General features: G+C 51.8%; 11 protein-coding genes across 11 annotated transcripts; 6 read left to right on the forward strand and 5 right to left on the reverse strand.

The window, feature by feature from the left end:
• Positions 1-526: 526 nt before the first annotated feature.
• N7474_010228 (uncharacterized protein) lies at positions 527-1,870 on the reverse strand (the record flags this gene model as incomplete). Its single annotated transcript, XM_057201638.1, has 1 exon — positions 527-1,870. The coding sequence occupies one exon, from the start codon at positions 1,868-1,870 to the stop codon at positions 527-529; it is 1,344 nt and encodes a 447-aa protein (XP_057049625.1).
• An 814-nt stretch (positions 1,871-2,684) lies between these two features.
• N7474_010229 (putative MFS transporter) lies at positions 2,685-4,471 on the reverse strand (the record flags this gene model as incomplete). The annotated part of the gene is made up of 8 exons (XM_057201639.1): positions 2,685-2,928; positions 2,984-3,197; positions 3,244-3,384; positions 3,436-3,734; positions 3,790-3,814; positions 3,868-4,037; positions 4,090-4,239; positions 4,290-4,471. 8 exons carry the CDS (start codon positions 4,469-4,471, stop codon positions 2,685-2,687), a joined length of 1,425 nt encoding a protein of 474 aa, XP_057049626.1.
• A 557-nt stretch (positions 4,472-5,028) lies between these two features.
• Positions 5,029-6,398, forward strand: N7474_010230 (putative O-methyltransferase; the record flags this gene model as incomplete). The annotated part of the gene is made up of 4 exons (XM_057201640.1): positions 5,029-5,127; positions 5,177-5,384; positions 5,435-5,561; positions 5,615-6,398. 4 exons carry the CDS (start codon positions 5,029-5,031, stop codon positions 6,396-6,398), a joined length of 1,218 nt encoding a protein of 405 aa, XP_057049627.1.
• Positions 6,399-7,192: 794 nt separating this feature from the next.
• On the forward strand, positions 7,193-8,783 carry N7474_010231 (uncharacterized protein; the record flags this gene model as incomplete). Its single annotated transcript, XM_057201641.1, has 6 exons — positions 7,193-7,238; positions 7,295-7,320; positions 7,372-7,636; positions 7,689-8,191; positions 8,239-8,306; positions 8,363-8,783. The coding sequence occupies 6 exons, from the start codon at positions 7,193-7,195 to the stop codon at positions 8,781-8,783; spliced, it is 1,329 nt and encodes a 442-aa protein (XP_057049628.1).
• Positions 8,784-8,980: 197 nt separating this feature from the next.
• Positions 8,981-10,235, forward strand: N7474_010232 (N-acetylglucosaminyltransferase; the record flags this gene model as incomplete). Its single annotated transcript, XM_057201642.1, has 2 exons — positions 8,981-9,464; positions 9,517-10,235. 2 exons carry the CDS (start codon positions 8,981-8,983, stop codon positions 10,233-10,235), a joined length of 1,203 nt encoding a protein of 400 aa, XP_057049629.1.
• Positions 10,236-10,402: 167 nt separating this feature from the next.
• On the reverse strand, positions 10,403-10,795 carry N7474_010233 (uncharacterized protein; the record flags this gene model as incomplete). Its single annotated transcript, XM_057201643.1, has 1 exon — positions 10,403-10,795. One exon carries the CDS (start codon positions 10,793-10,795, stop codon positions 10,403-10,405), a length of 393 nt encoding a protein of 130 aa, XP_057049630.1.
• An 844-nt stretch (positions 10,796-11,639) lies between these two features.
• N7474_010234 (putative ABC multidrug transporter) lies at positions 11,640-19,235 on the forward strand (the record flags this gene model as incomplete). Its single annotated transcript, XM_057201644.1, has 13 exons — positions 11,640-12,085; positions 12,143-13,463; positions 13,512-13,721; positions 13,775-14,372; positions 14,425-14,903; positions 14,953-15,734; positions 15,789-16,131; positions 16,188-16,292; positions 16,769-17,176; positions 17,227-17,481; positions 17,552-18,943; positions 18,998-19,093; positions 19,143-19,235. The coding sequence occupies 13 exons, from the start codon at positions 11,640-11,642 to the stop codon at positions 19,233-19,235; spliced, it is 6,528 nt and encodes a 2,175-aa protein (XP_057049631.1).
• Positions 19,236-19,976: 741 nt separating this feature from the next.
• Positions 19,977-20,574, forward strand: N7474_010235 (MAPEG family protein; the record flags this gene model as incomplete). The annotated part of the gene is made up of 3 exons (XM_057201645.1): positions 19,977-19,981; positions 20,032-20,324; positions 20,375-20,574. The coding sequence occupies 3 exons, from the start codon at positions 19,977-19,979 to the stop codon at positions 20,572-20,574; spliced, it is 498 nt and encodes a 165-aa protein (XP_057049632.1).
• A 257-nt stretch (positions 20,575-20,831) lies between these two features.
• N7474_010236 (fungal specific transcription factor domain-containing protein) lies at positions 20,832-21,884 on the reverse strand (the record flags this gene model as incomplete). The annotated part of the gene is made up of 3 exons (XM_057201646.1): positions 20,832-21,406; positions 21,459-21,736; positions 21,787-21,884. 3 exons carry the CDS (start codon positions 21,882-21,884, stop codon positions 20,832-20,834), a joined length of 951 nt encoding a protein of 316 aa, XP_057049633.1.
• Positions 21,885-21,998: 114 nt separating this feature from the next.
• Positions 21,999-22,589, reverse strand: N7474_010237 (uncharacterized protein; the record flags this gene model as incomplete). The annotated part of the gene is given in 2 exon segments (XM_057201647.1): positions 21,999-22,461; positions 22,480-22,589. The coding sequence occupies 2 exon segments, from the start codon at positions 22,587-22,589 to the stop codon at positions 21,999-22,001; spliced, it is 573 nt and encodes a 190-aa protein (XP_057049634.1).
• Positions 22,590-23,546: 957 nt separating this feature from the next.
• On the forward strand, positions 23,547-25,111 carry N7474_010238 (uncharacterized protein; the record flags this gene model as incomplete). The annotated part of the gene is made up of 5 exons (XM_057201648.1): positions 23,547-23,622; positions 23,677-24,241; positions 24,293-24,356; positions 24,407-24,753; positions 24,802-25,111. 5 exons carry the CDS (start codon positions 23,547-23,549, stop codon positions 25,109-25,111), a joined length of 1,362 nt encoding a protein of 453 aa, XP_057049635.1.
• Between the last annotated feature and the right edge of the window lie 5 nt (positions 25,112-25,116).

Raw genomic sequence — 25,116 nt, forward strand, 5'->3', positions numbered from 1 at the left:
TCTTCCAGGCGGTGACCGCGGATCTGCTACCTTATCGTCACCCGGAAGAAGGTATATTATCTTCTTAAGTGACGAGGTGGCGCATGGCCCCCCAACGAGGAGATCGATGAATTCAACTCAAGTGGTTCACTTGATCCTCACCTTGATGTCAGAAATACATGAAGAACGAGGCTAAGTTCGTTCGCGTGAATGGATCCACGCTTGCGCGAAACAAATTTTATTTGTAAAATAAATACTAAGATATGTTTTAAAAAGAAGTGTTGTAATCCAGAGTATCAGTAGCGCTCCAAAAAAACGAGGGAGGCAACATCAACGTTGAAAGTAATTGGTGATCACAAGACCGGACAGAGAACAGAGACTCCCAAAAACGCCTTTGCCCGATAAACCGTCCATCCCTAACAGACAAGACACACACGCTCCTCACTTCGAGAACCAAAGAAAATGGTGGTATAGTATATACAGGGTGCCCGACACATTAAGAGTTTGCGAAGGAAACAAAATAAAGAAAGTGAAAAGAGGGAAGGGATCAGTCGAAGATGTATTCCACCTGTGGACAAGACGACTGAAACAGATCCAGTAGCTTTTGGACTCGGTTCTTCATCCACCCAGAGTGAGTACCATTAGTAGGTACACCTAGCAGTGTCGTAGAGGCGTGCTTGCAGCCTTCGTTGGCCCCGAAAGACCATTGTAAACAGTCCGAATCGTGGCTGCAGGCCTCGTGGCAGGCTTCTGCGGACGAGACGGAATCAATATTCACGTTAGAAAGGTTGTCCCAGTCGCTTCGCTCGGATAGGCTTGCGTTATGGATATGTTTTCGGAAGACGTCTGCGTGTAGGAGGAGGGCGTTTTTGCCGGAGGAAAACCATGCACGTTCAAAGCGCCACATATCCTCTATATCTTTCGGGCTCATGTGGTGATATGATATAGCCGGGTAACACCATGGCTGACGGCCGTAGCCCTCAGAGAAATGGTCTAACTCAGAAGGTGTGACGGTCAACATCATGGGCCAAGCCCATGTCAAGGATACTCGGACTTGGCCGAGTGCCCGAGCCAGCACGCAGTCGCCGGCCCACTCCTCTGCCGTCATTTTGTCCATCTCCTGTTCTGCACGGGCACGGTAGCTGCTTAAGCGCTGCATCGTGCGGGCAGAGAGGATGATGCCTGACCCGCCGTATGCAAAGAGCTCGTTTCCAATCTGCATAGGGCTCCCAATGTAGTAAGGCTCGTTGTGATCAAGGTGTGCAAGCCAGTTCACGAGGTTGGGCCAAGCCAAATAGGTATCAGCCTCTGCGAAGATGTACCATTTGGCGTCAGGCTTGAGTTCCAGGGCAGAATCGATCATAGGTAAGAATTTCCACTTGTCTAGCTTCCACCCGGGATTGTTGGTCTTGCCCAAGGGGCCGTTCGTGTCGTCTCCCCACTCTTCGTCCGTCAAGCCTTCTCGGCCAACCTCCTGGAGACGCCGATACAGCTCAAACTCGGGCTCCTTCTCCATAGTGGTCTTGCTGACGTTTTTCAAGATATCATGGACTTGGACACCGTTGATTGTCTCTTCGTAGTCGGAGAAGATGGCGAAATGTGGCACGCACTGGAGGGTTGTACGCAAGTGCACCGGGATTCTTTGCTGGGACTCGGTGGCCCCGGTTTTGATGACGACAAAGACGTCATCCAGGTCCCGTGGCTGGCGACCACAAGGGTCTGTCGCAGTTAACGAATCCATATCGTCACTTTGTACTGTCAAGGTGTTCTGGTTCTTGGATTCTTGTGTCCAGCTCCCCAATCCCTTTCCCCCAGCCGGTCGGGGATCCGGGGGTTGCGACAGATAGTAGAGCAGGCACAGGGCCAGCAGGGGGAGGCGACGAGGAGCCATCGCCGCGAAGTACTGAACATGGTCACCACGAGGCGTTTGATGCTGGGTTTAGCGAGAGAAAGCGAGGCTCATTGAAGCCATGAAGGAGAGAATAGGTAAAAGAGAAGAGGGGAGAGAATGGATGAGGGAAGAGCGTAAGGCTGGACAAGGGAAAAAAAAAGGGTCAGGACGATCTGGTGTCGGTCAGTGGAGCGCTGCGAATGCGACACTTCGTACGTCAGAGAAGCGACCCATGGGATCCGAAGGACGGGGCAGGTACATATTCCAAACAGAAGCAGAGCAGCCCCATGTTTGATAGGCGGTGCTGGCGTGTTCATTGGAGACCACGCGGGCGAACAGCCAACGAGATGTCACCATCGCCGGAATTGGCCCACATCGTAGCGTCATCGGCTACAGGTGCAGGCCCAGGGACAGGAAAGGATCGCCGGAAGCCAGTGGGGTTCGGTTCGTCAGTTCTGCTTTAGTTACTAGTTTAGGGGATCGCGATGGATCTCAGGGGTTCTTGGCTAGGCAGAGGCAGGTGTTTTCGTCGAAGGGTGCAGAGTGGTCATGGCATCATTGATTCTTCAGGGACCGGAAGAGGAGAAAAAGATGAAGCGACTGTAACATGCGGCGATCAGAGACCCATGGATGGGGGGCCAAAAGAGAACAGATAAGTGCCTGAGGCAGCAATTGTGAACACGTGATGTACTCTATTCCGAAGTGGCCGGTTGGAGGTATAGAGAGCAGAATATATTTGCAATAGGTGTAGGTGTATCTAGAGTCCATCTTCGCATCACTTCATTGACCTATCACGTCGCTGGGTGTCCAGCCCTCAGACACTCCCACTCGGCTGCCGCGATCGCCTCCACAGCAGCACCGGAGTAATGGTCAAGACAATCGCCACACAGACCACAATGGCCTGGATGCCAAACACTAGGCCCAGGCCATTGCGGGCAATCCAGGCTGGCTGGAAGTAGCCCACTGCGAACCCGCCGCAGGTGCGCCACATATTCAGGATGGCCGACACGCAGGTCGCCTGGCCCGGGTATTTCTCCAACGCATACGCCGAGATGGCCCTAACCGTCAGTGTCAGATGGAGACAGAGTCACAGCGTGGTCGGGCTAGACTTACACAATAGTGGCCACCATGCCGATATTCACCAGGATCCAACCAAAGGCGATCCCGATCCAATGCTTGTGAAAGTTCATCGTCAGACCGTACGTGAGCAGACCAGCTGCCATGCTGCCAATGGGAATCCAAACTCCGTGGAGCCGGTATTCGGTCCTCCAGTTTGCCCGGTGGTGGTTGTAGATCCACTTGTTGAAGAAGAACCCAAAGATCCAGCCTGAGACTGTCAGCGAGATACAGGACCCGACATCAAACAGACATACCGCACAGGGCACCGATCACACCGGCAAAGCGCATGGATGATGCCTGGATGGTGTCGAAGAGGTACGGGGGGCTGTGCAGGAAGGTGTCGATGGTGGTCGTGATACCGATGGGCCAAGTGAATGTGACCAGAATCGCGAGGCCTGCACTTCGATTAGTCTCCATGATACCTATCAGTGTAGACTGTGGCTTACCTGTCATGAACAGCGGGAACTTGAAGACATAGATCACGACCATGCGGCACCAGTACGAAAGAGTCGCTCTCTTTGGGAGCTGGGTGTTGCCAATACCCAAGCACAGCGCAAGTCGCGAAGGAGCCGGTCCTGAACGGTGTGGTGTATAATACGTCTCGCGGCCAAACACCAACACGGCGATTGTAGATGCACCATAGATGGCCGCCAGGACACCAAAGGAAATGCGCCAATCTGTGCCAGCCCCGATGTATCCGGCTATGGCGGGCCCGAGAAACGGACCGACCAGGAATGTTGTGCCCCTGTTTCTCCTGTTAGCAACCATCCTACCCCCGATACAGTCATCCAATTTCATACCAGATGTTGATCATGAGCGGCCATTCTATAAGCCAGACGGTTAGCTCCGGAATCTCAGGTATAGATAGAGAAACTGACCAGCTGGAGTGTACATGTCATGAATGATAGGGAGACCGATTACCTGCGGCACGGTACCGAACAGACCCTGAAGAGACCGAAAGACTGTGAAAGTCGAGTAGTTCGTAGAGAGCGTGGCGCCGAGGACCATGAACATGGTCAGCACCTGTGGCCACAACCACATTGGCAGACTGGAAGGACGATCAGTCATATATTGTTCAATAACCGCAGGTGTGTACTCACCGACCATAGGCTTCGATAAGGGGAACGACAAAGATACCACCGAAGCCCTGCAACAGAATGCCATAGTTCATGCTCGTGGCCGAATGTGTGATGGGAATGTTCCAATCCATGGCCTGCTGGGTGATCAGGGTAGAACCCCAGACCATTGCGCTGCCGACATGAGTTTCTTGACATCTACTTGGAAAAGAGACAAGACATACCCGTCCGCCAACAGCGAGCTGGACATGAGCGACATAAAGAGTAGTGTCTTGCGCGCGGTGCTCCAGTTCTTGGGATCCTGGGGGTCATTGGACTCGGAGGACTTGAACTGCGACTCGAGCGAGCGAGACTGGCTGGCCGTTTCGCCCATCTCCGTGTCATCCATCGACGAGAACTTCTCCATGCTGTACAAGCTGTAAGGCACGATATGAAATATAGAAAGGTTGAGTGATGTGTAGTTGGAAACAGGTCGGACCAGGGGTTTTATGCACGGAAAACAGTCAAACACATGGCAAGAGAATTCTGTCGCGTGGCTTGGGTCGTGCAGGAGCGAGAAAAGGACAGAGAGAATGGTTCTGGAACGGGATTTGGGTTCTCGGGTGATGTATCGACCCCCCCCTTTTTAGGGTTAAGTGTTCCATTGAAAACGAACTCATCCCATCCCATCCATCCCTTCCAGATCCCCCGGGGCCCCACCAGGCGATCCCGGGCGATGTGATGGCCCAATCCATGGTAATTGCCTCGGCGATTTGCCTCGAACAGCCAGGACCTGCGATAGCTCGCGGTCTGCGATAGTTCGTGGCGCTAGTGCATCGGATGTGTATGCTCTATTTTTATTTGCCGAGGAATCTGGCATTGCTCGCCAGGAATCTATGACTTAAAGAACCCCCTCTCTTTGCGTTGTGTAGATTCATTAACTTACACCAAGCCGGCTTTTTTTGTGGACTGATTCCCTGTGCCATGTCTTTTCTTCAGCGATTGGTCCAGCGGCTGGGCCTCTCCAGAGAGTCCAGCCCCGCCGTTCCCCCGGGCGCAGCCCTAGCGGCGACTGTCACTGTGGTTAGTCTTGTTTTGTTTCAGACCAGCATGAACGGGTGATTGAGAGAAGACACAGCCAGCATCATTGGGATTCGTACCGGTCGCCGTGCATTTTAACATGTTCAGCGAGCTGGTGCATCACAGCCCGGCGACCGCAGACGAAGTGGCCGCGGCTTGCAACCAGGCCCGATCCAAAAACGAGGCTCAGCTCGGTAGGTTGACTGGTCCCTCTAGAGATTGGGCACAGACTGACCGGCGCATAGGTACCAGATTAGCCGGTAGGTGGGCTTCTGTTTGCATGTTAGGTGTATATTTACTCGTTCTATAGCGGATACGCTCTACATCATGGCCGGGCTGGGCCTGGTGGATCGGGTAGACGAGGATCATTTTGCCGCGAACGCCATTACAAGGCACATGGATAATATGCCTTCTGCGCAGCATGGGGCCTTGCATTTGTGAGCGAGTCTGACCGGATGAAAGAAGGACAGGTGCTGACGGCGACCGTTAGCACGACCGAGGGGTTGATGGCTGGGGCATTCCTAATGAAGAAGCTCGAAGATACCAACTTTGAGTATCCCTTTGCTGATGCAGATGGTCCCTTGCAATACGCGTACCGGCTAATGGGCAAAGATGATCTGGCCCAAGAACATACATACTCGATCATGGAGAAGACCGGCCGCATGGACAGCTTCAACGAATTCATGGTGGGCAAGTTCCTCAAGTTCGGCACTATGCCCCAGCGCGTCCAGTCGCTCGGGTATGATCTAGACGCCGCTCTGTCCGGGCACCCTGACTCAGTGGCCATGGTCGACATCGGGGGCGGGCGCGGGGAACTATTACTCGAGGTCCAGGCGGCATATCCCCACCTGACACCGGAGAGTCTGGTGGTGCAGGAGTTCAACGCGGAAATCGACAATGTGTCGGGAGTGCGTCTGATGGAGTGGAACTACAAGGAACCGGGCGAGCAGCCTATCAAGGGTGCGCGGGTCTACTCTCTGCAGCATATTGTCCATAATCTGCCGGACCTGGATGCCGTAGCCCTGCTGCAGAAGATCTCGCGTGCCATGGGACCGGAGTCACGGTTGCTGATACATGAGTACGCCAAGAATATGACCTACACGTCCCTGCATGCCAGCATGATTGCCCTGTTTGGCGGGCGTGAGCGCAGCGCCACCGAATGGCGCCAGTTGGCCAGCGTGGCGGGACTCGAGGTCACTTTTGAGGCGTATGCGAAGGCCGGGGAGTCACTAGTGGAGATGCGGCGTGTCGACCGAGACAAAGAAGTACAATAAATGCTAATTCGAGACATGTCTTTTTTTTTTTTTTTTTTTTTTTTTAAAATATTCGAGACCCCGAGGTTTGGGGCTAGAACAGGTAAATACGCGGTGGTGATCTGAGAGATCTTCCGGCGATCCGCCCCATGGATCACCCTCTAGTGGCCGGCTAGTGGAATGGGATTGCATAGACGACGCCCCTTGCTTCGGCGGGAGCTGAGCCGGATCCACTCCATGACAGGGTCGACAACCCCAGTCAGTTCCAACGATTCCGAGTCCGGTTGACGCATCCGGTAAAACCATCGTTTGTACACATTCTTTTCTTTTGGGTGCCGAGCATTCGGGTGCTTTCATTGCATAACCGACTGGGTTGCGTATCGCATGGCCGGCATGGTGCCACATGGACCCTCTATGCACATACAGGTCATCATGGCAGCAACGGATGGGAAGGTATGATTGTTGAACGCGATGAGTATCTTCCCCGACAGGGATGGCCATGGCCCACGGTTCACCCATTCCAGGTCCTCGAATGTAGCTCGGACTCATCGCTGGGTTTGCCTGGTATCCCTTGCGACCGGTCAGCTCGCGGGCCCATGACCTCTCTCGCTCGCCAGGACATGACCTGTAAGGTGTACATCCAGAGTTTATTGTCGTTTAACTCGGCCATCGGACGATCCGAATGAACCGTCTGAGGAATCTCTGTTCCCCATGCGACTATTTGAATTGCGTCTTCGCGCTGCATCGGCCATCGCCCAGTCCATCCCACCTTTGTTCCATTACTTTCTTTTCGGCCCTTGCATTCATCCCGCACAATGAGCAGCAGCATTCCGCGGCCAAATGAAGGCGATATTGATATCGGTGTGTTGCCCCATGGTGCAGCGCCCTGACCGGACACAGGACTGACATCTGGATAGGGTCGGCCACATTTGCTGCCTGCTGGGTAAGATACGCCTGAAAATCAATGAATTGCAGCCATTGACACGAGCGACAGGTCCTCACGGCCATTGTCGGCGTCGCGCTCCTGTTCCGCTATGGCGTCAAGATCTGGATTCGTTGGATGATGCCACAGGTCAGCGCGCCAGAGAGGGTCTGGGGGTACGAAGATGTCCTCTTTCTCATCGCCTATGGCTGCGACGTCACTCATATGAGCATGATCCAAACGTCCGCATCTTGGGGTCTAGGTCGCCATTATTTCTACCTCAACGAGGAACAGAGAACACACGCGATGAAATGGGACTTTATGTCCCAACCGATCGGTATGTCGGTGGATTGTCTCGATCTAGTCCGGCACTGACTCAAGCTCGGCAGCGGTGGCATCGGCCATGATCTCCCGGACGGGCATGATGTGGTTTTTGGCGACATGCTTCGCGGCCAGCGACAGGAGAATCCGCTTGTCCATCGTCGTCTGCGCCATCGTGCAGGTTGTGGTCAACATGATCACCATTGTCCAGATCATCGTCCAGTGTGGGCCGAACCCGTATCGCGCGACTGATCGGGTGCAATATTTCCACTATATGTGGACCGCATTGCCGGCCGATGGCTCAGTGAAGTGCCAATCTCCCACCGTCCAGACAACCGTTGGATTTGTGCAAGGAGGATTCAATTCCTGTATTGATTTCTTCCTCGGCATCCTGGCTGCTGTGGAACTCTGGCAGTTCTTCCTGCGGACTCTGCACCGGGAACCCAACGTGTCCTTCTGGTATCAGTTCCGCAAGATCAATAATACCGTCCGGTCCCGCCGCATCTGGCAGACTCTTACCCTTAGCGGACCTCTGATACTGTCAGGGGCCGCGTCGATTGTCAAGACCTACGTGAGTGATTTGTGGATGTTGGATGTTCAAAGTTAACAGTAGTGTAGAAACTCAAGTCCCTCGGTGATCGACTCGACTTCACGTATAATATCGTATCCTTTGTGCTCTGGGTCAAGTGTGTATCCTTGTGTCTCTCTGTGCTGGATTAGTGGCTAACTCCTATACTTGCAGGATCGAGAATTATAGTATTTTGCTGGCGTCGTGCGCCCCCGTGGCTCGAATCTTCCTCCGAACGATCGTTGATCAGCGCCGCATAGGCCGACCTCATGGCTACTGGTCCCGATCTCGGTCTGCGACCAAGGAAAACAACTCTGATGATACCGAGTTGAAAACCCGGGGCAAGGACCCGCTAGAATCATCGATGGGGGCACACTGGGAGCATGATGACGAGCAGACACCGTATCCATGGGGCTTAAACGAACGGTGTCGAGTATCCAGGGGCTACAACGCACGGCAGCCGGCCAACGACGGCCAAGTGACGGTGAAGACGGACATCATCGTGCATGTGGATGATAACCACTCGACCTCGTCGGGCGATGCTCGATTGCTTCCGCACGGTGGAGAACCGCAGCGCACCGAGGAGATGTGTTAGTGAGCTGGTCCGGAGTATATACGGAGTGGACAAGTAAATACATAGTTGTTAAAACCAGAAGAATTTCAAGATTGATCTTCCAAATGTTCCTAGTTAATACACTAACTTGGTTACGGTAGATCGAGATGACTAAGCCCTTCTCGTTCACGGTCGACCGCGTCGATCCATGATTGTTTCTCTCTCGGACACCGACGACGATGGTGACCAACAGCCCCAGGGTCCAGGCCAAACGCCGGGACTCAGCCGTATCCGAGCAGGACTTTTTTGATCTTCCCGACGAGTCATGCCTGGCCGTGGTCAAACGCCAACTACGCCATATCCGAACCTGGGTCCTCTTCGCCGTCCTCGTCCTTTTCTTCCTCTGGAGCCGGCGTGAAGGACCAGCACCGCCTCCGCCGACCATCCCGCACATAAATTACAACAAGGTCGACTGGTCGCGGTTTGCCTACACCCAGTATGCGACCTCCTCGACCTATCTCTGCAATGCCCTCATGGTGTTCGAGGCCCTGCATCGATATGGCAGTCGAGCGGACCGCGTGCTATTTTACCCAGAGGATTGGGATCTGGTGGTGTCGGATGATGAAGACCGGACGAGTCAGTTGTTGATGCTGGCCAAGGAGAAGTATAACGTGCGGGTGGTACCGGTTTCGATGGAAGGGATCAAGAAACCTGACCAAGAAGGTGTGTTGTTACACTGTATGCAACAACACCAAAGCTGACTGATCTTGATTAGGATCCCAGCAGTCATGGGATAAGAGCATCTCGAAATTCTTCGCGTTCGCCGAGGCCGCGTACGATCGCATCATTCAACTCGATTCCGACGTGACCCTCCTGCAGAACCTGGACGAGTTGTTTTTCTTGCCCTCTGCCCCGGTCGCGATGCCCCGAGCATACTGGCTCCTGCCTGAACGACAGCTGTCCTCGCTGCTGGTCGTCCTCGAACCCTCTTTTGCCGAATACTATGCCCTGAAGGATGCGGCCCTGGCCGCGGCGCATGGCCAGCTCGAGTTGGACACGACCGGGAACCGTTACGATATGGAGTTGTTGAACAATCGCTACGCCGACTCAGCTTTGGTGCTTCCTCACCGGCAGTACGGCCTAGTCACGGGCGAGTTCCACGCCAAGGACCACGGGCACTACCTGGGCAATGACCGCGAGGAGTGGAACCCCGAAAAGGCTGTGGCCGAGGCAGCATTAGTTCATTTCTCTAATGACTGGAAGCCGTGGGTGATGTGGTCGGCGGATGATTTGGCCGATTCCCAGCCCCGCTGCAAGTTTTTCTCCGGATCACCGCAGGAGAGCGGTTGCGAAAACCGTGTTGCGTGGAAGAAGCTGTACGATGATTTCCGGAAACGACGCAAGGTGAGAGTGGCTCCATTCTGGGGCGAGATTGGTGCTAATACTGGCTTCCAGGAAATTTGCCAGCTCTTGAGCTACCCTGCCCAGAACTGATCCGACGGGGACTGCAGTTCTAAATGACTTGTGTTTCGGCGCGACGCTTGGGCCTGATCTGCTGGCGGATGTTTTGACTTGTATATGTATAGCATTAGACGACCTTGAATGACCTGATGATTGTGAATTGGCGTACCTGTGATAGTAGAACGTCGACTATCGCCGTACTAAGTGTATCCCATTCCGCTCCGCCACCATCCCCAGACTCCACGCTGAGCCATTCGACTCCCAAACTCCTTGACGCTATCAACCTCGGACACCCCCATTGCAAGATCATCTGAGCCACTACTGGCATTGCTGCGGCCCTTAACGTCGTCATTCTCAAGTACAAGTAGCCCCGGCCTCGCCACCAGCTGAAAATCTTTATATTTCAGCTTGCGCACTTCGCTCAGCCAGGCATTCACTCTGTCGCATCCGTCCCCCTCGACGTACATGATGCCGGGACAGCCGCCGTAGCGGAGGAGCACGGAGCATTGGTGAGTGTCAGCGGCTCGCTTGAGCGCAGCGACTTTCTTGCGCGAGGTTATGTGGTGTGTGCGGATTAGGGCATTGTAGCGCATCCTCTTGGTTGGGGGAGGTTGAAGTGGGTGTGGGAGGTCGGAGGTCCTTGGCGGTGGACAGAATAGTTAGTTCCGGACTATGAACATATTACTAACGAACATCAGTCCTATGTGTCTAATGTTGAATCTAATGTCTTCGGTATCAATTATTTCCGGTTGCTCTGAATTGGTGTCTTCACAGGCAGTTGCACTACTCGAAGAAGAATAGGGACGATGAATACTTGAATATGTAGTGACGATAGTAGGCAGCCGTCGACCGTGATCAATGCCATTTATAACCGAACTTACATTATTAATCGATCATAATAATATGACTACTGTTAGAATGTGTATTTCTACACACAGCGCAACTTTACCTTGATCGAGTTTGAACAAAGTGGATTTCAATTGCCGTCAGGATAGTCCCACCCTTTGTCAGATCGAATCATCCGCCACCACCCGGTGGAGCTCTCGTCTTGGCTTCCTGTTTTTGTCTTCAATTTTGCCGGCACCCGCGGAGTCCGCCATGCTACTCTCTGATGGCCTGCCCGAGTCGGGCACTATGAGGAGGTCTGATTCACCGAAGTTTCAGGGTTGACCAACCGGATCGCTTGTCGAACCCTTTAGATCCAAGATTATCAGATAGAAAGGGTGATACGCCCTGGGTCGCGGTTTCTTTTCTATTCTTGCCATGCTATGATTCACAAAAGACTCCACTAGCTTGGTACTTGGCTTCCCTTCCCGGCTAGTAGTTCAGTACATAAAAAAAACACCCCCGCCCAGTGTCTCTTTTATACTCCTCTTCATCACAAAGATGCAGGATTCTCTATACACCTGCAACCCATAGCACTAAGAAGCGTGCAGAATGCCTGCTCCTCTTTACCCCCATCCTCATAGCTCGGTCTTTGCCTCCGCCTCGGAAGCCAACCTGGACAAGAATGACCCTCCTCGCGTGCACGCATCTCATGAGGACGAGGATGCCATCGCCGATATTCATCGATGTCTGACGGAGAAGGACCATCCACAGTATCCAGAACCGCACTCGTCTTTTGATAAATTCCTCGAGGAACAAGCCCAGGGTGGTAAGAAACGGTCGAATCGGGGTGTGTGCTTCCAGTCACTTTCAACCTGGGGAGAGGGAAACAGCCACGCCGATGTCAAGACTTTAGCTACAGCGCTGTGGCGGACACTGACTATGCGTGATGTCTATGAATGGACAATCCAGCCGTGGATTTCAAGCAAAAAGCCCCAACATGGACGTCCTCTCATTCGAGACTTCTCCGGAGTTGTACAGAGTGGGGAGATCATGCTGTGAGTTTGACCGGGGTTGATGGTTGATGGTGTGAATTAAGACTAACAGATCTTTAGCGTGCTCGGTCGCCCTGGCGCGGGCTGTTCAACTTTTCTTCGCACAGTTGCTGGACACCACTCGTCTTTCCTTGGGGTGACTGGTTCAATTGACTACTCTGGTCTTAGTCTAGAGGAGGTCCAGAAGCACTATCGGGGAGCCGTGGCTTATGTGCCCGAGGACGACGTCCATTTTCCTACACTCAATGTGCGCCAGACCTTGGAGTTTGCGTTGCAGAGCAAGACGCCGAAACGATACCGTGAGCGCATCCCACGGTATCTTGAGATCTACAGCCGGGTCTTCGGCATGTCGCACACCATGGATACGCTGGTGGGTAACGAGTATATACGAGGCGTTTCGGGGGGAGAGCGAAAACGGATTTCTATCATCGAGTCTTTGGCCACCGACTCTTCCGTGATATGCTGGGATAATTCCACCAGGGGCCTGGATGCGTCTTCTGCTCTGGACTATGCGCGCTCTCTTCGGATCATGACAGACACCTCCCGAAAATCGACTCTCCTTACGCTATACCAAGCATCTGATGCTATATATGAGTTGGTGGACAAGGTAATCTTGATTGAAGAAGGGCGAATGCTCTTCCAAGGCCCGGCCAACGAAGCCAAGAAGTATTTCGAGGAATTGGGCTATGAATGTGCCGACATGCAGACAACATCTGATTTTCTCACCAGCATTCCTGTTCCTGAACGACGCAGGTTTCGTCCAGGCTGGGAAGACCGTGCACCCAAGGGACCAATTGAACTCGAGAATGCATTCCGACAAAGTACTGCATTTAAGAAGATCAATGAAGAGGTCAAGGACTACGAGACCAGGCGACTGAACGGTGGTTCGGTCTGTCAGACTGGCTCGGAGTCTGGCAGTGTGGATGAGCTCAAGAAAACTATCCAAAGCGACAAATCTCGTTTCGTGTCATCCAAATCACCATACACAATCTCCCTCTTCCGGCAGATTGTGCTGTGCTCAAAACGACAGATGTGGCAGATGAAAGGCCACATGAGTCCCCTGTACATCAAATTGATCTCTTGTGTAGTTTACGGGCTGCTGGTGGGATCTATGTTTTATGATCAGCCCCAGACCACGGAAGGCATCTACTCGCGCGGAGGTGTATTATTTTACTCCTCTATTCTGCTTGCTTGGTTGCAAATGTCCGAGTTGGAAGACGCAATGCAGGGTAAGGAGATCCAGACTCGTCAGAAGAAGTTCACCTTTGTACGACCGAGTGCTGTCTGTCTGGCTCGGGTTTTTGCGGACTTGGTCGTAGCTGCTGTTCTTACATTCCTGTACCTGATTGTATTGTACTTTTTATCAGGTCTGCGCTCAGAGGTAATCCCTGCCGATACATCCTGTTTCGATATGCTAACTCTCGATTAGGCTGGCCCATTCTTTATCGATTTCCTCTTCATCTATACGTGCACGATTTGTCTCACAGCGCAGTTCCGTGTCTTTGCAGCGCTGTTCAACAATTTCGAGGTTGCCTTGCGCTATTGCGGAGTTTCTGTGTTGCTTTGCATTGTGTTTGGTGGATATGTCCTGTCGGTGGGCCAGCTAATGCAGGATGTCCCATGGGTTGGATGGCTAGCAGTAAGTTCCCCCGACAAAGTCTTTCAAAAAGAAAGTCTAACATTGCGGGCTAGTATATCACACCGGCACTGTATACTTATGAGTCCGTTATGGCAGCCGAGTTCCATAATGCCAAGTTCGCCTGCGAATCTGCTAAGATTGTCCCATCTGGGCCCAATTATACCGATGTCACATATCAAACTTGCGCTTATGCTGGCAGCCAGATTGGCAGTACGGTAGTAAACGGTGACGATTATTTGGCGGCCCAATTCGGCTTCTATTACAGTCATGTGTGGCGCAACTTTGGCATCCTTTGTCTCTTTACTGTTGTTTTTGTTGGGGTCACTTGCTGGCTGAGCGAGATTCTTGAGTGGGAAATGGACAGTGCTGGACCGATTCAATACAAAGTCTCTCAGAGCTTGCTCAACCGAAATGCGAATACTCAACCCGACGAAGAGAATACTCCTGTTTCGGTCGATCCGAAGGCGCCACCAGCCCCTTTTTTGGAAAGCAAGCCTAACAAGGCAATTGCGGCAACCGAGTTTACCTTTACGTGGGCCGACCTTGACTTACATGTCGGAAACCGGCAATTGCTACATGGAGTGGGCGGCTTCTGCAAGCCAGGGGCTTTAACGGCCCTTGTTGGAGCTTCGGGGGCAGGCAAGTCTACATGTACGTTCTTGATATCTCCGTGCTACCGGATCAACTAACAGTTATGACCCAGTGTTGACCGCACTCACCCAAAGAAAGAGCCCAGGTACTTTGTCAGGCTCGATGTTTGTGGACGACCAGCCCGTCGATCATTCTTTCAACCGTCAAATTGGTTATTGCCAGCAGATGGATATTCATGATGAGAGCAGCACCATCTGGGAGGCCTTTGAATTCTCTGCACTACTGCGGCAAAGTCGAGATGTCCCTAAGGAAGAAAAGCTGGCCTATGTGAAAACAGTTCTGCACACCCTAGACTTGGCGGAGCTCCAGGATGCAGTAATTGGATCGTTGGACATTGAAAAGAAGAAAAGAGTTACAATTGGAGTGGAGCTCTGCGCCAGACCTAAACTGCTTTTGTTCTTGGATGAGCCAACAAGTGGTCTCGATAGCCAAGGAGCAACCAACATCGTTGCCCTACTCCGCCGCCTGGCCGATCAAGGACTGGCAGTATTGTGCACTATCCATCAGGCAAATCAACAGCAGTTTGAGAAGGTATGTGTTTCGTTTTCACGGAGAATCAACGAGAGCTAATAAGCGCTAGTTTGATCGCGTCCTGGCTCTAAGCCCTGGCGGAAGTACATATTACTTCGGCCCGGTAGGGAAATCTGGTCAAGCCATCTTTGAATATTTTAGGAAACACGGAGACAGCCCCGAAAACGTCACCAATGCGGCCGATTATCTTATTGAGGTAGTTGTGGGTAGTATGAAAGCCCCTCGAAGCCATGTCAACTGGGCCAGTGTATGGCAGAACTCCCAAGAAGCCGAAGACGTCAAGAAAGAGATTGCTCAGATTCGCTCTCAAGAAGAAAAGGCTGGGGGATCTAGTCTTGGAGCACCCTTGTCGCCACCTTTGCACCAGCAAATCATACTTTTGACTCAGAGGACATGCCGCCAATTCTGGAGAACTGCCGAATACCCATATTCGCGACTATATGCATCTTTTCTCCATGCTCTCATCAACGGTCTTACATACCTCCAGATCGGGAACAGCGCGACAGACCTCCAGTCCAAGGCTTTCTCATGCTTCCTAGTATTGATGCTGGTTCCCGAATTCATAAACGCCATCTCCATGCGGTTCATCCTGAATCGGGATATCTGGTTGGCGAGAGAAGGTCCCAGCGGAGTGTATAGCTGGGTGGCGTTCTGTACAGCACAGATTGTGTCTGAGATTCCGTATGCTATTGTTGGCGCCGTGGTATTTTATGTGTTGTATTACTTCATGGTTGGACTTCCCCTGGGATTTGCCGCCGGATACAGCTTCTTGATGTTCTTCCTGTTCTTTCTTTTTGCTACGTCCTGGGGGCAGTGGATTGCCGCACTCAGGTAAGACTGCCCCAAAAATTTCCTTGGACCCGAGCTGAAAGTATGCTATTTTAGTGCGGATTCTCTTGTGGCTGCGACCCTCATGCCTTTCTTCATCATCATGTGTGAACTCTTCAATGGCATTCTGCGTCCTCATTCGCTGATGCCTGCATTCTGGAAATTTACCATGTACTACATCACACCGTTCACGTATTGGATTGGAGGTGTCCTCACTGCCGTGTTGAGAGGTACTCCCGTGGTTTGCAAGCAAAATGAATTAACTATTTTTGAGAGCCCACCGAACATGACATGTGGTGAATATGCAGGGCCTTGGCTGTCTTCCAAGGGGGTTGGATACTTGTCCAACCCGGACAGCAGCGGAAAGTGCGGCTATTGTGAATATAGCTGGGGTGATGATGTGAGTCCCAAATATTCCACACTATAAATGGATTATAGAGCTAACGAGCGATGTAGTATCTCTCTGGGATTGGCCTGGACTCCTCGAAGATCTGGCCGTATTTCGGGATCTTCCTCACATTCACCGTCTCGAATTACCTGATGGTCTATCTTCTGGTTTACGTACGCTCTGTCATGAAGCCCTTCTGGCGTTCATGAGATCAACCTGTAATTAGCTTGGTATTCAGCATCTTGCATGGATATATTGGAGCCTAAACGTCTTTCATATAGATAGGAAACCAGTCATAAATGCGCTAACCGTATCAGGTAACTCCGAAGATCGGATTTAATGCCAAAACGGCCTCATCTCCGACTTGCTGACAGGCTCTTAAAGACCAGCTCGATCAGATAAGAAGAAACTGTTTCTTCTTTCTTGCCTGTGCGGAAATTATTAATAGTCAATCATCTTGGTTTGTCGTTCGTCAATCATGGCCGACCAGCAAGACAACGCAGAGCTGCGACTCCCCCAGCGCAGGCGGCGCCCCCCATTGTCTTGTACGGAATGCAGGCGGCGCAAACTAAAATGTGATCGTTCACTGCCTTGTGGACAATGTGTTCGCTCTAAGACTGCAGACGGCTGTAACTTTGTCGGTCCACAGCCAGGGCCTGTGACTTATTCCGAGCATCGCATGTCGCCCCCTTTATCGCGGATGCGAGGTTCGAACGACCAGGCTGCGGGCGCTGGCATGTTCGTTTTTGACTCCAAACTTGGGCCAAAATCAAGTTCCAATCGCGTGACAAAGCGCAGTCGCCCAGATGACCAGCACGAGTTGCGTGAGCTGCGACACCGCCTCCATATCTTGGAGAATGCATTGGGGAGGCCACCGGCGCTCCAGACTCCCGAAACGTCGGTCTGTGACGTCTTCTCAGAGGTCGGGACGGCTCGTAGCAATGAGACTGCAGGAATTGATGACCGTGTCCGATACTTGCCGGATGTGTCTTTCCGGGGGAAAAAGGGCAAGGCTCACTATTGTGGGCGCAGCCATTATGTCACTTCAATGTCGTTTGTGAGTAGGCCCGAGAAATGATATTGAACGTCAAATCTAACTGGGCATAGTTTCAAGATGTTGGGACCTTTTTGCACCATGGCCGGAAGACTAAGGGCAAGTGCTCAGAGTATACTGATATGAAGCAGTTCAAAAGGGGCCTCCGGTCCCAAGAGAGTCAGGATCATCAGCATGCCTTTCGTGAACAAACCTTTAAGCTAGAAGAGATGGTTCCACCGCGAAACGTGGCGGACCGGCTACTGCAGCTGTATCTGGAGACCTTTGAGACTACCTACCGAATCCTGCACGTACCAACTTTTGTATCGGTGAGTGGTGCCAAAACGCTCCCGGGGTGGTCCTGTCGATCTCAATAAATGGAGCGACACTCCCCGTTAGGAGGAATGCCCTGAACTGACAATCCCGAAGAAGTATTCCGACTACTGGAACAACGCCCTGCCAAACGACACCACTTTTGTAGCCCAGCTACTGGCTGTGCTGGCTGCAGGCAGTTCTTTCTATGTTCCATCGGGCCGCGAAGATCAAGAGACCTACCAAAAGCCGGCTGTGAAGTGGATAATGGCGGTACAGTCGTATATTTCATGTACATCTGTCAGCCCTGAAATCAACCTGCGAATGATTCAAACCCAGTGTCTTCTCTTGGTGGCCCGTCTGGCAGTCGCCAGCGACAGCGACATAGCCTGGGCCTCGTCGGGTTGGCTGATCCGCTCCGCCATGACGATGGGCTTGCACCGAGACCCGACCCGCTTTCGCAAAATTAGGCCGTTCCACCGTGAAATGCGACGCCGACTGTGGGCAACCATTGTGGAATTGGAGCTCAAACTCTCCTTGGACGGAGGGTTTTCGCCATCTATCGACTTGGACGAGTGTGACTGCCCCCCGCCGTCGAACTGGGAGGATGAAAAATTGACTCCAGACATGGAGAACAACCCATCTCCGTCTAGCTTGACGGACTATACTCAAAACCTCTACCAGGTCCTTCTCTCGAAGTCCTTACCCTTGCGGCATCGGATTGTCAAGACAATCAATAGCCTTAGGTTTGAGTTATCCTACGACGAGGCATTGGGACTGGGCGAAGAGCTCTTGCGATTAGTGCAAAATGCATCGTCTCTCTTTGATGACAATAACTCGAGCATTTCTCCTGGTGAAGTCGGACGGCATCGATTCGCCCAGTCTCTCTACTTGTTCATCATGCGCAAGTCTCTACTTGCTCTTCATCGGCCGTTTTCACTTAGCGTTCTGAGACTGCCAAAATTTTCATACTCACGCAAGATATGCCTTGAAGGATCACTGGAGATGCTATCCCAAATGGCGTTTTCTCCGTCCGAAGCAGCGGGTACTGATGGATCCCCGCGGCTTGCACAACTCGGCACCTCGATGTTCCGTGATGAAATTTTCCATGCGGCCATTACTATCTGTGTGGAGCTCTCATTGCAGGCAGATGAGGTCAACCAGACCTCGTCACTGGAAGGACCAAATTCCAGCGGAGTTTTAGGGCTTATGATTCAATCGCAGCAAGGGGTTATGCTGCAAGCCGTGGAACGCACCGTTGACGCTTTTGCCAGTCGAGTCGGGGCTGGCGGAAAGGGCTGCAAGCCGTATTTCTTCCTGAGTCTGGTTTTGGCATCGGTAAAATCCCGATTGAAGGGGGAGGATCCGTTGTCAAATATGGAAGCCACCTCGATGAAAGTGGTACGGATCTGCCAAACCATGCTGAATGGCACCCCATGGCCTGAAGCTCAGGCAGTTGCTGAGCGTCAGGTGGATAAGGTGAGTTGCCTGCTGCGGGTGGTGCTTTTTCTTGATGCTAATTGTCTACTACAGACACCGACACTCCAAAACCAGATAACCCCGGTCTCGGACATGCCCACTGACCTGGATCCCGCCGTTCTTCTATCAACCGACATGAATGACTTTACGGTATGAACCCCTCCAGTTGTTTTCCATTTCCATGCTAATTGGAACGCAGCCGATGGACTTGGGAGGCTGGTTTGATAGCCTTGATTACGGCGGCCCGGAGGTCTGGGACTATGACTTATTTGACAGTCTGCCGCCGATTTGATGACGGCTCATTTGGACGTGAATTAGTATTGAGATACCCTTTGTTTCAAATTAGCGGAACTAAGTCACTGCTTCGAAATAAAAGCTATCTTCTCTGGCAACTGCCTCGAATGTCCGATTTAGATTTGACTGACCTGTGTCAGTCCTAATCTCAGCCTGTCCCGCAAACATTTGAATACTCCTTTGCAGAGCGATCCAGCAGATCCACTGTAGAATCCACCTTCTTGACATTTGAAAGTATAGGCAGACGCTTATGCGCGCGGTCCTCACCAGCATCCAGTTGAAAAGAACCTAGCTGCAGCGGGGTAGGGTGCACACAGCGCGAGCCTTTTTTGGAAACGGCGCAGAGCATGCTGAGCAGGTGCTGTCAGGTGATGACCATGAACATGAACCGGGCTGATCCCTTAGTGCAGACCGTGCAGCATAGTTCCTTCGTGACCTGCTGGTTGGTTTGTTAGACTGTGGCCAGGCTTGAGTCTAAACCAAGATTATCAAGGCCAAAAAACTCTGCGATGTCAGAGATCCATGATGTATAATAACAATAATAATGTGGAGATGGAAGAACTGCCGTTCAACATAATATTGAACTAAAACCCAAGGGATCGACACCCATGATCTCATCATGTTTCCCCTTCCTCGGCCTCGGTCTCCACGTGCGACGATCCGCTATTGTACATAAAAGCGACCTGCCCGAGGTATGCAATCGCAATATTCCTCTCGGGACAGATCACTTCATTGCAATATGTCGTACGCTTTATCAAATATCAGCTCATAGTCGCCTTTGCTGACGCTCATAGGAACATTTTGACTGCCCTCGGCCTCGCCGCCGCCCCTGGCCAGACACCGCCGAACCACGCTTCAACGCTGCTGCTGGCCAACTGGGCGCTTGCATACGTCCTGATGAGCACGCGTGCCCAGAAGTTCTTCTACGGGCTGGATCACAATGTGATGCCGCGTGATGACCTCTCTAAATACGGCGAGGCCGCCGTACAGGCTGGCAAGCTGGACCGGCGCACTCTCAACAAGCTCAAGCGTCAGGAGGCAGCGCATGCCAACGCGCAAGAAGGATATCCATTTTTTGTGGCAGCGAGTACGTCTCTTTTGTTGGGAATCATTGACTTTTGCCACTGACAATTGTAGTTCTTGTCTCCCTTTATGCCGGGGTAGACAATAAGACCATCAACACTATCGGTGTCTGGTACACAGCGTCGCGGCTGGCCTTCAGCCTGCTGTACTCGTACATAGAGACCAGTCCAGCAAGCTACCTGCGCTCCGTGGCTTGGTGGTCCGGCAACATCAGCTGCATCACTGGGCTGGTACTTGCTGGCAAGAAGCTGTAGAAACGTGAGGGACCACATCAACCAACTGGAGATGACTTACCACAGGTATTTCGTGGTCACTTGATCTGGCATATAGAGTTATTTCAATGCAAAAAACTACAAAATAAAATGACCCAACAGCCCCATGGATGACCTGATCTGACTGTATTGATTGGTGGAAGATCCCATTCCTCCGATGGTGGAATCTACCCCGGCTGCAGATACTAAGCGATGAAGCAAGGAAAAGTCACTATCATTGCATCGCCTTCATTCAAGTCCTAGTTAAAGAAATCCCCAATCTGACTAAAGGAAAATATTTCGTCGAAAGACATGGGAAGCATGAACTGAGGATCTAGCGCGTGATCCGGAGGTAATGCGGACGGCTGCACGGCTTCTTGTCTTCGACGATGAACGTCTTTCATCAAGTTGACACGGCTATAGACCTTGCTGAAGACTTCAAGCATTCCTTGTTGGTTTTGCCCTTGTTTATTTTCATATAGTGGTTGAGCTTCTTGGAGTTTTCTTACGAGCTCGTCGCAGGTCTCATAGTAGTCGATGGTATTCCGGACATACTCTTGATCCCAGCCGCCATGATCATTCCGGTAAAGCGAAAGACGAGACAGAACAACGATGGCGTGGCCAAATTGGGCCCAGACGGTGTAGGGAATTATTGGGAAAAGGCCTGCTGGAAGGGAGTAGAGACTGTTAAAAAAGGACTTTGTTGCCTTTAAGCAGGAGAGAAGAAGATCCAACTGAGTCAAAAACTGATCTCCATAGGGGTGGGATGGTTCGGCGATGATTGAAATTTTGTAAAGAAGAACCTCCACAGTATGATAGTGGAGTAGAAGAATGGCTGCTCGGATATTAGCGTGGATATCCCGATGAAAATAACGGCGTAAACATACCAGACTGCGGAGTTTCTGGTGGAAAGGAAGCTTTCAGACATTGAAGCTCTGCCTGGAACCATCGAACACTCAATTTTAACGGTGACGACAGGCTTCCGCCGTGAAGATCATTGGACAAAATTGTGCCATCAATTTTATCCGCGAAACGGAACAATCGGACCAAATGGACAAGAAAATTGTCACTACTATACTCCACGGCTTCTTCAATAGCACGGCAACACTCGTCGGTGTAATTGGTCCAACGGACTGGTTCTATACTGCGGACACAGCTCGAAAACCTTTTTAAGAGTCAACCAAAAGTCTCAAATAATGATGAACATAGACGTACAGTGATGTCAGATAGTAGCAGCCTAGATAGACACGTCTCTCTTCTAAAGTCCGAGAAGTCGGGTTATTGTTAGCCCCAAGTTCTTTCAGGAAATTCATGGGTTGTCGTGAATTCTGGGGCTGATTCAATTCCAAGCTGGTCAACTGCCCCAGAGCCAAGTGCACCAGCATGTCTATTTGCGCGATACCTTGAAGATAAACATGATGCCTTAGTCAAATAGTCAGACCTTGGTTAACCAACGAGACATATGACTTGACGAACCAAGCGACATGGACCACAAGCCCTTGGAGAAGATCCAAGCTGCTTTCCACATTCGTGACAATATGCTCAGCTAGATACTTTCTCCCAGACTTCGCCATTTCTCGTTGCCGAGTACCATTTTTGCAAGCGACCATTGTAATGGTTCGGTAAAGGAATGGTTTTTCTTGATATAGCGCTTCTGGTGTGGTTCCAGGTGGGATCACAACGAAAGGAAACAGAGGAACCATTTGATTTAAGTAAACTTCCATTGATCTTGCCCCTTCTTCGAAGTTTGGGACAACAATTAGTTCGTCTGCTGGTGCTAACTGCGGTTCCCTTGGCAGGTCATCGGATCTGTCGTGGGGACTGGACCGGTGGGATGCTGATAACATGGAAACCATGCAATCAAGCTTTTGTTCCAGAGCAACTACTTGTCTGGACAGTTGTCAGAACTTGTATGCCTGTGTTTTGTCCTCGGCATAACTCACAAGTTGGTACTTGGATCGCGGCGCCGATATGTCTTCGCTCGTTGAAGGGCGCACTCTTTGTTCAATCGGCGGCATCTGGTAGTTGATAAATATTTATCTGCAATGTTCATACAAGAAGCCCAACCGTTTACAAATACCGCTTGCTTCGGGCTCGCATCGCACTTTGGCCTTTGCGCATGTTCGGCAGGCCTTCGCACGGGACCCCGCTATGTCGTCCATGTCGGGCCTCTCCACTTCGACCGTGCAAAGAAAGTATGGAAGGAAAATCACAAAGGGGAGTTGCACTGGTCTCAAAGGCGCAGTAGTGAATAGTCGTCGTTGGCAAAGACCGAAACGGTGGATTCGGTGTCCATGTCAGAGCCGAACGGGAACGGAACTCCGCTTCTCCGTCTGTTGCTCTCTGTTGGTGCTTGGCGATCCGTCTAGAGCGATCCGTCCGTTGTACGTCCGTTTGTCCGTCCAGGTGGTCGGACACGAAGAGTGGACGAGAAAGTCGAAATTTCGAAAATAAGAAGAGAGCAGGGAGGAGGAGATTATCGTTGACGAGGGGAAGTTGTTCAGACGTAGGAACGTATGCCTAAGGTAGAAATATAGAGAGCGCGTCTCGTCTGGACAATACATAATTCTAGGTGGAGGCTGAACCAAGCCTTTACTAGTCAATAGAAATTATTTAGTCCGAATCTCACACTCCAGAGGCCATTAGCATGTCGCGCTTACAATCTTTCAAAAGGACAAACGGGCGCGCGGCCGACCCCTCCGTCCGCCTATTCCGTTCGACAGTATAAAACGCGACCCATCCACAGCAGATATTTTCCTGTTTAATCTCAAAACCCTAGCATATTGTCCACATAATATTTATCAATTAACTGAAAATCAGCCCTCCAACGACTAGAGACTTGGAACTATGGCCTCGTCCAACACCCAACAAACCCCGATACCCAACCGCGGCGCCGACTGGGGAACACGATTCCCGAGAGATATAAACCATCGGGAATATCTGTTCTAATTGTAGGCGCTGGGGTAGCCGGCCTGATGGCTGCTCTAGAGTGCTGGCGCCAGGGACATGAAGTTCGAATCATTGAGAAATCATCCTCACGACTTTTATCCGGTAAGCAAGTCAGGGATTGGTATATTTGTTAAATCTAACAAGAAGCCTCTTTAGGCGATGGATTCACCATCGGTTCCACCGCCATCCATGCATTGCGGCACTGGCCGGACATTGTCGAAGAAAACGAGAGGATCGCACGTCATCCATGGGTCTCCTGGCATAGGATCACTGGGGAGAAGATCTCAGGTCCTGCGCCATTTTATGATCCTGCGGAGAAGAAAGACGACACCCAAACCGACGGCGAAGAGGCCCCGCGGACGATCTACAGATATAGCCGTCCGAAATTTCACAAGATGCTGGCCGACCAAGCGGAAAAGCTGGGTATTTTCGTGGAGTATGGCACTCGTGTGGTTGAGTACTATGAGGAACCCATCGCGGACAACGCAGGTGTGGTACTGGAAAATGAAATGAAGATTGAGGCCGACGTGGTCTTTGCTGCCGATGGCATTGGCAGCAAGTCCAGTAGTGCGATAATGGGCCATATGGTTCCCGCTCGCTCAACAGGCTTTGCAATTTATCGCGCTGCGTTTCCAGTTGAACTGGCTGATGCAGACCCGATGGTCCGCCATCGATTTAAGCCATTAAACGATGGCACGCCGGTGGTTGAAGTGTGGATGGGGTGAGTGATGGCCGCTACCCCAGATAATTATCTCTAACCGTCATCGTTTAGGGAGGGAATACGTGCAACATTTGGTAGAAGTGAGGATGAGATGTCATGGACGATAAACTATTCGGTACGTCCAGCCAGTTTCTGCTCCCTGTAAGCCCTAACCTGGCTCTTTAGGATGATGGGGAGGCATCGGAGTCTTGGTCCAACCTGGTTGACCCAGAGATTGTTCTCCAAAAAACCGCAAATATCCCTGGGTGGCCGGAAGTCGGGAACAGACTCATTCAATTGACACCCAAGGAACGGCTCCACGACTTTAAGCTGATGTGGCGGGAGCCCCAGCCCTGTTGGGTCTCACCCGGCGGGCGAGTCATCCAGATTGGGGACGCCGCACACTCATTTCTGCCCTCGTCTGGGAACGGCGCGACCCAAGGCATGGAAGATGCCATCTCGCTAGCGACTTGTCTGCGACTAGCGCAGAAGAACGATCTGTGTTGGGCAACCCGCGTACATAACAAGCTACGGTAAGAACAGATTTACTTGTGTCTTGTAGCGACTGACTGTTCCCCTAGATTCGAGCGGGTATCTTGTCTGCAGTTGTTGGGAATCCTCAACCAGGAAACACGGCACCTGTCTGCCCATGCCAAGGCCAGTACGGCACATACCAAGCCTATCGGGTTGATGGCGGCGTGGATCTGGCGACACAACCCGGAGCGCTATGCCATCGAGAACTACGAGGCGGCACGGACACACCTGGAAGATGGGAAGCCGTTCCAGAACAGCAATATCCCACCAGGTCATGTGTATCAGCCATGGACCATTGATGAAATGCTGCGGGTAATCGCTGCAGGCGAGCTCCACCTGGACGGAGACTGGGAATGAATGGG

This window comes from Penicillium riverlandense (assembly GCF_028828495.1).
Source record: "Penicillium riverlandense strain IBT 135883 chromosome Unknown utg000008l_segment0_segment0, whole genome shotgun sequence".
Classification (NCBI taxonomy): domain Eukaryota; kingdom Fungi; phylum Ascomycota; class Eurotiomycetes; order Eurotiales; family Aspergillaceae; genus Penicillium; species Penicillium riverlandense.